The 10,567-nt window shown below is 27.3% G+C and overlaps 1 protein-coding gene across 2 annotated transcripts; it reads right to left on the bottom strand.

Annotated features, from left to right (window-relative positions):
* Positions 1-1,096: 1,096 nt before the first annotated feature.
* On the bottom strand, positions 1,097-10,228 carry LOC130944507 (aluminum-activated malate transporter 12-like). Of its 2 annotated transcripts, none has more exons than XM_057872854.1 (7): positions 9,725-10,228; positions 7,350-7,490; positions 5,499-5,771; positions 4,474-4,604; positions 3,499-3,642; positions 1,903-2,232; positions 1,097-1,510 (listed from the first exon to the last, which is right to left on the bottom strand). In XM_057872854.1, exons 1-7 carry the CDS (start codon positions 9,984-9,986, stop codon positions 1,214-1,216), a joined length of 1,578 nt encoding a protein of 525 aa, XP_057728837.1. In that variant the 5' UTR covers positions 9,987-10,228; the 3' UTR covers positions 1,097-1,213. The 2 variants fall into 2 exon arrangements, with proteins under 2 accessions (XP_057728837.1, XP_057728846.1); XM_057872863.1 differs by having other exon boundaries at positions 4,474-4,571.
* Positions 10,229-10,567: the final 339 nt, after the last annotated feature.

Raw genomic sequence — 10,567 nt, 5'->3', positions numbered from 1 at the left:
ACTCATACTTTTCGACGGAATTGAATAAGCAGAATGCCTGAAAACCTTACTTGGTAAAACCTAAGAATCTCAATCGACCGAAGGAGAAAAATTCGCAGTACAGTAGCCCAAAGAAAAAGGCTGTAGTCGGAGGAGAACATTGTCGGAAGAGATCGTCATAAGAGAAAACGTCGCTGGAGCCTAGAGGAGATCTTCGTTTCAACCTTGCTCTCTCACAATGACAGCGTTTCAGTTCACAGTACGGTAGCTCAATCGAGGAGATTGTAGCGGGAGGAGAACGTGTCGTCGGAGGAGAACATTGCCAGAGAAAATCATCGCTGGAGACAGCATTTTAATTCACAGCACACAATCTCGATGGAGTAGTAGTCGATGGAGCAAATCGTCGCCAGAGCATAACACAAATCGTCGTTTTCGGATTTGTGGTGGCAGCATTAGTTTTACCATATCTGAATTTTCGATGAATTTCAATAGTGGTAGTGTCACTGTGTCTTAGGGTTTACGTTGTTGGAGAAGAGTTTTAGGCCTCATTTTTTAATAATTGGTCCCGATAATGGTAGTTTAAAATTGCTAGATTCACCAAATTAAAAACCGCCATTTTATGCAAATTAATTATGATAACACTATAAAACGCCGTATAAATATTATTTTAAACCATTTTTTTGTAGTGTCCAATTAGATGAATGGTGGATGATGACCTACAAAGATAATACAGTGTTCAAATTAGAATGGATGTAATAATAAGTAGGATTTAAGTGTATGTATGTAACATAACTGGAGAAGCTATAGACTCCTCTTTATATACTATATAGTTTTATCTTGTCATCTTATCTTTTTAATTAGTTAAGATAAGAAAAATGTTTGAATTTAAATGTTGGTTAGTAATTTTTGATTTTATAACTCATCCCTATTATTAGGCCATAAAGATTATTTAGACTTGGAAGCTAAGTCATTGTTGGGCCGTTAAGGGTTGGATCCGCGGGTCCGTAACACAAATGAAGTTCAATCGTCCTCTCAATTTCTAATTTGATCAATCGAACAATAAAGTGGATATTATTGTGACATAAAATTAAGATATCGTTATTAAAGGGATAATATTCATTTTATGGACTTTGTACTTTGTAGAGTTAAACATTGTAAAACACATAATATATATATCACCATTATTCCTCAAAATAATAGTCCATGCCCATGAAAGAATAAGTCTAGTATCATATTATTCTACTCCAAGAGAAGGCAAATGGTTCTCAAGAACATCAAGCCTTGGTTTCTCACATTTCACATCAATCTTCTCATCACCAGCTCTATACTCTTTGAAACTTGCAAGCGTTCCAAGTTCTTCAACCTCCCCTATAACAAGGTCTAGTTTGGCCACTATCTCCACAAGTAAAGATGCAAAAGCAGCAAAAGGCAATGCCTCTGAGAATTCAAGGCTGGTAATTGCAATTTTGCTCAATTGGTGTCTCAACACCTTTCTCTCTGGTTCCTTGTTTCCCGCTTGCTCATTGCATGCCTGTTACAACACGTATTGAATTATAATAATAAGCAAATATCATTGTTTTATTTAATCAAATAAAAATTACTAAAGAAGTTTAAATATGACAGTAGTATTTATGTATGCAATATGCATGGATCATACAATGATTCCACATAGTTATACGTTGAAATCTAACAAAATCCTCCTTTTTTATTCTGATTTGAAATTCATTAAATAAAAAGTGTTTGACCAAAAAAAATTAATTTATACAAAAATATTGTGTATATTAAAATTAGCTATCATATATTTGTATCTAAATATATACGTTGTTTAACTCATTCTCTATGCATATTTTATATTCTAACATATATTTTATCTGATAACTGATTTATATATATATCTATCTATTCTAAAAAATAACGGTATACCCTTTTGGATTTCCAGTTGGACAAGGCAGAAGAATCAGTCTTAACCGTTGGCAGCGATGACTTGGAAGGCTTAGTTTCGCCTGCTTGGGCGGCGGCCATGGCGAGCATGTTCTTGGCTTGGGTGTCGTTAGCGCCCAGGAAGAGTCGAGGCTGCGACCTTATGGCGGTATTCAGGTCCTGCAAGGCTTCATGGAGATGGTCTGACAGTATTTCTGGGGAGCAATGGCGGCGGTTCCTTATGCTGCTTCCCAGTTCTATCAGTGCCTTTGTTACCTCTCCTGCTACTCTTATGCATGGGTCCTTGAAAAGAACTCTAACAGATCTCGGTGTCTGAATAAAATTCCAACACAAAAAACATGAGATAGTGGTGAATTAAGGTGAACTGGAGAGGATTCAGATGTTTTTACATTTCTAATTTGTTTTTTCGATGGCAATCAATCAACAAATGGGCCAACAATTGAACATCAGAGAGGAACAAGGAACTATGCTACATGTATGTTCAAATCAACCATAAAACTTAGTCATCAATATAAAATACATATTAAAATATAAATATACATTAAAAATAAATTAAATTATATATATATATATATATATATATATAAATATATTGGTGATTTATTTTAATAATTAATTTTGATATATAAATAATATTTTTATTAAAAAAATATCCAAAATTAAAAATAATCAAAATATTTAAAAACTTAAATAAAGATGAAAATTTAAAAGTGAAACAATATAAAACCAATTTAAGACATAAAATTTAAGAATTAGAATTTTGAATTTGCAATAAGACCAAGTGGTGGCTTATGTGACTAGCGGTGGGTGAAAAAAAATTATATGTTGGAACGAAGGAAAAAACGTGAAAAGGATAAAAAAAATACAAAAATATTATTCGTATATTAAAATTAGTCACTAAAATCAGTTATTTATGTATTTGTATATAAATATATGTAGTTTAATTTATTTTTAATGTGTATTTATATTCTAACATATATTTTATACTGGTGATTGACTTTAATGACTGATTTTAGTGTACACGACATAATTTAAAAAAATATGATTTTTATTTTGTTTTATTGGACTTTTTTTAGCTATTGCTGGCTATGATGGTGGTTGAGAGGTGTTGATTATGTAACATAATTGTTTATTTAGTTATTTACTTTAGGTTGTAAACACCCACAAATCCAATAACAAAAAGTGTTTTGATTAATCCGTATTTTTTTCATCCAAATTCAAAAAATAAGAATTTTAACATTTATTAACACTTCTTTGCTAATTGCTTTTATTATATATTAGAATTTTGTGAAACTTTTAAGTAAAATAGTAAAGTCTTATTTTCTTTCATTAAAATAATTAAATAATGGTTAAACTGTATGCAAAGTTATAATAGTTCTAGTCTTCAACTCTTTTTTAAAATGTATTTATTTTAGACATTTCTTAATGCCAAAATAAACAGTAGTCTCTAACATTGTATTCTCGTTTGTCAAAATCATTTACAATGCAATACAATTTATCAAATTATAATCCTAATCACACAAATAAACTTGAGAGCAAAATTTTTCTAAATAGTCAAATTTATTTAAGTATGAGTACCTGAATTTCTGATCTCAAACAACCGTGAAGGGCCACAACGGTATACCCAAACTGACGAAGAACATTCCCAACTTTCACATATTGCTGCCATGGAAATCTATGACAGTACCTTGAATGCCTTGGCTCCCAACTAGCATGTAATGCCTACCCAATTCAAAACACAACAATGTGAAAGCATGTTATGAATATGGAGCTTTATTATACCGTTGGATACTAATACTACAATACAAATTTCATAATTAGACTTCATATAAAAATATTTATTTTATCGTTATACGATGAATTGTAAAATTTAATTTTGATATATTATAAAAGTGTTACTTTTATTTAAAATACGAATAAATAAAAAAATTCATAATTTTAACAAAAATATGTTTATTCATCTTTATTTAAGAAGGTGTCATATTATATTTTATATAATTATATTGAGTAAGGCTATATGAATAATAAAAAATATTTGACAGATAATCAACACATATATTTATAATATCTAATATTTTTAACATAATTATAGGACTACATTGTTAACTAAATAGATAGCTATTAAAAAAAGCACATTTATATTTTTATACACATACATTTGTGTAGAAAAAAATACAGATAGAGTTTTAAACAAATACAATTACTTTTGTGCTTAAAATAACATACTTTTTTAGCATACATAATAGATATATTTGCGTTCAAAATACACATATCTTATTATGTGAAAATATATAAAAGAAAAAGCAAACAAGAAAAAAATGAATTTTTGTTGAATGTTTCTGTATTGAATGTAAATTATTTGTACTTAATTATTTATGAGGAATATTACTAGAGTGCCAATATTTTTAATAAAAAAAATAAAAAAATTAGTTAACATAAATTCAATATAAAATAAATATATTAAAAAATATCAATCAATAACATTTTCTCTTATTTGGAATGTATGCATTAAAAGTTTAGAAGGAAGCAAAAGATAGATGATTTATTAATTACCAGTGTTTCATCTGTAGATTTTGAATCCAAAACAGCCTTATAACCTCTGTATATGGGATCCTCCTCAGATGATTTTGTATTTTCTGATGAAGCTTCCGCTGTATCTCCATAAAAATATTCATCGACACAAGCTGCAAGATTTTATACCTTGACTAATGTGAGTGTTAATCACACAATAAGGTCATATTTATTACTATTTCACATACTTATCAATAATTAAAGAGATAAATTATAATTGATGCCTACTAATACAATAGCAAATTAAAAAGAGTACATGACTTTTCTTATTTCCTTTGAAGTTAATTATTTTAGAATGTCAAGAATTAAAATTTATTTCAGAGTAGAATTCTTTTATTTATTTTAAAAAAAATATATAAGTAAATTATTTTAATTTATTTGAGAATTTAATTTTCATATTTTTACTATTTATAAATTAAATTAAAAGAGGTTTAATTTTTAAATTAATTTTCATAACATTCAAATTTAATATTTAATATTTAATACGTCAAAAATATTTTTATTTATAATTGAGTGTCTAATAAAAATAAATTTTCAATAATAAAATTATAAAAGAAGATAATTTTATTGTTTAAAAATGATTCTAAATAAAAAAATTCAATTCAATTCTACATATATATTAAAATTATTCTAAATCATAAAATTAAATTTCAAATAAAAATAATTTTTTTCAATAAAATAAAATTCTTTTCTGGCGATAAAAAAACTTTTCAAACACGCTCTTTAATTTGTCTTGATAGGATTAAATAATGAAAAAATTAAAGCAGGAGACATTCTGAATTTCATAAAGACTAAAGAGAGTTGTGAAGTTGTGATAAGAGAATGAGAAATTTACACATATATAGTAAGGAGGAGTGATAGACCAGTAACTTTTGTGATTTATAGTCATTAAGTAGTCATTAATCATATTTTTAATGGTGTGAGATTATTTACTTTTCTTTTGTTAGTTATATACTGGTTAGAATTTAATAAAGTTGCTAACCCTAAACTTTTCTTATAGTAAGTACCTTGTATAGAATCGGCAAGGCCTTCAAGCTTGAAAGCAGTGGAACTATGGAGGTCTTCGCCGGACCAGTTTGGAAACACCAAGAGACTCATAAAAAGGCATACCGCGCAGCCTATGGCTATGGTATAGAACCGTTCATGTGCAATCTTCAACACATTCTCAACTCGGAAACTCGACAACGTTATCAAGTTGAAGGTCAGCATAAATATAACCACACCATAGTCATAGTTCTTCTTTATATACGGAAAGAACCTCACGTATGTTGCTGCAGCTCCTGCATCCAGTACAGTAGAATGATATATTATTAATTTGAAAGATTTTTATTTAGAGAAATAATATTTGAACCACGCCTTGTGGGTCGAGAGGAAAAAAAGTTTACGAGGCCAAATTATAAAATAAAAAATTTATTATTTATTAATTTGGAGGTTATCACCCTCTTCATAAATTAGATAAAAATTTACATATAACGGTTTTATATTAAATTGATAATTAAAAATTATTAAATAATTTAATATATTTAATTAAATTATTTTTAATTTTTAACTATTAATTTTATATAAATAAAACTGAAAACTTGAATTTCTATATCTTTTATATATATATATATATATATATATATATTTCTTTTATGTTATAAATGACAAATTTATTATCTCCCCTTACTTGATAAAAGAGAACATGCAACATTACCTCCCAGTCTCGTATAATTTTTCTTTAACATTAATCAAAAGTACAATTGCAGCCTTTAAAATATAGGTTGAAAATTTTTTTATTTTTAATTTTTTTTTTCATGTAAAATCGTCTCGAAAATTTAAAAACAAATTTTAAAATTGTCTTCTTTATTTAAATATTAAAATTTTGGACTAAATTATTCATAATAAAAAACTTATAAAATAAAAAAAATAAGAAAAACAGAGTATTTTTGCTCCTGTGAAAGGAGAAAGGAAGAAAAAGAAGGGAGAAAGAAAGAAGAAGAAGAAGAAGCTGTCTACAATCTACCTCTGTCTACGCTTCTGGTGCCACTTCAATACGATTTTGGTTCTTAAGGTAAAGATTTTAAAACCAAATTAAAACTTAGAAACGATTTTATACGCAAAAAAAGATTCGGGACGAAAAAATTTTCGATTTATATCTTATTAGAGACTAAAATCATACTTAATCCTTATAAAAAATAATAAAAGTCTTTTATATCATAAAAAGAAGGTATAGAAAAGATCAATCAAATATCGTTTTTCTTTTGAGAAATTTTATGGTATTTAAGAAATTTGTTCTTAATTTATCTAAAAGGTTAAGTGAGAAGTGAAAATATAAAATCTATTTTTTTTTTATAATAATGTAAGAGGGATAATAATCTAAATTTTTTTATTTTACTAAATATCTATAATTATATATATATATATATTTAAAATTATATATTTACCATATTTAATATTATGTATTTATTTTAGAGATAATTGATGAATATAAAGTACAATAATTTTAAACTAATTATTTAAATTAGTTCTTAAAGTTTATCTATTTTGTATCTTAATAACACATGTTAAGTTTATAAATAAAAATTTTTTTTATTGAAAATATACAAATTTTAAAATTTTAATACATTTTTTTCACTAATAATAAACTTATCGCGTGCTTTTAAAGCACATATTAGCTAGATCCTTTACTTGTCTCCCAAACATTTATATATTTTTTTTAACATGTATGTTAATACACTAGTTGCTAATTACGGAGAGTTAATGGCTAATGAGACTTAATTACTAGGTAGATATAGGGTAGTACAATGATACAGTGAGATACTTGTTTGTGCTACATTAAATGGATTATCAAAGTAATTTATGAATGAAACAAATACCGATTAAAAAAACTGCAGCCCCAATGAAAATAGCTCGAAGGATATGACCAGATGCATCTGCAACATACTCAATAAGAAATGCGAGTAATCCTGCTAACAGTGTCCCCAATCCTCTGTTTAGCCCTTTGCATAAAGTTGCCCCTTCAACCAAGCAATTAACATAAAATATAGTTAGAAATTAATTAAAATGTTTACCTTTACCACCTACTCACAACATTAGTATGCAGCTCTATCACTTTCATCTTCATGCACGTGAATCTTACATTAAAAAGTCTTAAAACATTTAATGTTATTCGTCATGGTTGAACTTCATTCTTTAACAATTTTGCAGAGCTTGTGTTTGCACCATTAATTTTTTTTTGAGAATTTTCGTCATAAAACCATAAATGCAACTCTAATATTACACTATTTACGTGCGGGTCTGTGTTAATTTTATTAAGTGTGTCACACTATTATAGTGGCAAATAAGGTGTGATAAATAAAACATATTTAGATTGTTTATATGCTGATTTTTTATTATTTTTCTAATATTATCGTTTAATATCTTATATTTTTTTCTCTTATATTTAAAATACAAAATCAGTCTTTTTAAAAATGGGTATACCTAAATTTAGAATACACAATTCAAACAAAAATAGCAAACATAAACCTAAACCTTAAATCCAAAACACAAAATTTAAAATCATAAATCTAAAATCCAATATTCTAAATTCTAAACTTTAAATTTTATATTTTTTAGTTTACAACAATAACAATAATAATAGTTAATTATATTAGTGATATATGAAACATTTTAACAATACTAGTTTTATTAGAAGGTTTGGTGATTGAAAAAGTTTTTAGAATGAAAATCAAATTTAATTTGAGTTGAAGTCTTGCAGTTTAGTTCATAAAAAATTGGAAAGTACATATATAAAAATTATTATAATTAATCAAAATCTTAAAGTCTATGCTTTGACACCGACTCTCACCCTCCCTACATATAAGTGCTTTAATCATTTAATTAGTGTTTCGAATTTGAATCTTGATAATAAAAGGATTCCCGCTTGGAGAATTATACCCCTTGTACCATATTATATTTCAATCAAGTCGAATAAGTCAGTCTAATTTTTTATGCTAGTCAAATACTATTAGTGATAAAAGGTGAAGACCTAGCTGGTGATGGTTCAAATGTAAGATAAAAAACTAAAAAAAAAAAAATGGTCATCTAACATTTTTTTTATAATATATTTCACTTACTATTATTAGTTAAAGACAAAAAAGGAATACATTCTTTCCTACACAAAGTCATTATTTCTACTTCAAATAATCACAGTTGAACCATTTCAGTTGATCATTTTTCATTGATTCCAATGTAAATAAAATGTTGTGTATGTGTTTGGCATTCACAATCTGTGTTAGTTTCTATACCCTGCTTACCAAAGTTGTAACTAAAATTGGTGAATTTTACCAAATCTTTTCTAATATAACATATAAGTTATGTTCTTATCAATTTTTTATTAGTTGATATTTTAAAAATATTAACAAACAATCTCTTAGTTTCTCTCAAATCTTTTTCTTTGTTCAACAATAAAAAACAAAAAAAAAAAACTCATAATGTTCTTCTCTCTCTCTCTCTCAACATAATGGTTATCATTCTACTTGAATTGGATTATTTCTCATTTTCACTAGCATAATCATTACTTACCCTCAATATGCATGTCTTTTACAGACTAAGCCATATAACGTTTTTATGTTTGTTACCTTTTTAATATCAAAATAAAAAAATCTTCCATCAGTTTTTCATTCTTTTTATTTATTTATTTATTTTCACATACAATCTATTTCATTTTAAAAGTGTAAAATCCACACAAAAAATATTATAATGCAAGCCATAAAAAAGTAAGTTACTTTTTTTCATTCTTTTTTTATTATTGAAATTTATGTTTGAACCCTGATTTTTTATTCAATCTTTTTTACTGCTACAATTAATTGAATATCTATCGTGGTTACTTTTTTTTTTTTTTTTGGTTTGACAAGAAAAAGATAATTGGAAGAAAGCGGTATTTCATTAATACTTTTAAAAATTATAGAATGATCTATTATAATAAATTAATTACAACTAATTTTATTATAGTTAAAATATTAATTCTAGTTAAATTTAAACAACTCAAGTTATTAATATAGTTAATAATTAAATTAAAATATCAACTAATTAAAAATTAATACATTACATAATAAATTACATGTTATTTTAAAGAGGGTTGGAATGAATTTACCACTTAAATTTTGATGTATTAGATATATTGAAGGATGAATGGTGAAGTGCATAAATACAAAATAAAAGAGGCTTAGTAGTACGCAGGCTACTGAAGTTGGGAATAGAGAAAACTAACCGGCGGTGAACTCGAAGACGACGACGACAGTCATGACAGCCCAGATAGAGTTCTGGCCAATTCCTTTGAAGAGTGGCTCCAACAGATACAGCAACGAAACAATGGTGAGAGCCAACCCAACTTTGAATGCATGGATCAACCTTCTTGGATCATCACGCCCAACCTTCCATATGCTTCTCCATGCCACCCTTGGAAACTTCTTCACTTTCTTCAAGTAATTCCCATTCCCATTATTCAACCCTGCATGAACCTTACGAACCATGTCCAAGAACCGCGTCAAATTATATAATACCTACCTATTTGTTTGTTTGTATGTTTGGGACTCCAACCAAGTCGGACGAAATTAGAGTTTAGGATTATTTAAGGTTTTTTTAACGGTGCTTAATTTGCTTGATATTTCGTTAGTTTCACCGAAATTGAACCTATCATATATAGGAGGGGAAACTATTTAACAAAAGTTGGCAAATCAAAGCTAATAAGGTAAGTGATATTTGATAGTTGATATTTTTTCTATGGATGAGAATTGAGGAAGCTCAAGTTTGTTCTACAAGAAGCGGGAAACTTTATATGAAATTATAGGAAGAAAATTAGTGGCGGTGTTATTATTTCTACTGTAATTATCACATGCATTCCGTTAAAGTGTGGAGATAGAAGGCTCTTTTTTTAGGGTGATTGTAGTTGTCATAAGTCAACTACTTGAAGTTAGTAAAGGGCGGAAACCTAACTGTCATATACGATGTATGTGGTAGATATATGCTAATGATTTTGATTTTCTCTCCATGCCGATCTCATCGTCTAATTTCTACGTTTACATGCATTACATCAGTTACTTTCTGACGTTTT

This window comes from Arachis stenosperma, chromosome 1 (genome assembly GCF_014773155.1).
Source record: "Arachis stenosperma cultivar V10309 chromosome 1, arast.V10309.gnm1.PFL2, whole genome shotgun sequence".
In the NCBI taxonomy this organism is placed as follows: Eukaryota; Viridiplantae; Streptophyta; class Magnoliopsida; order Fabales; family Fabaceae; genus Arachis; species Arachis stenosperma.
This window is presented reverse-complemented; position numbering and strand designations above follow the sequence as displayed.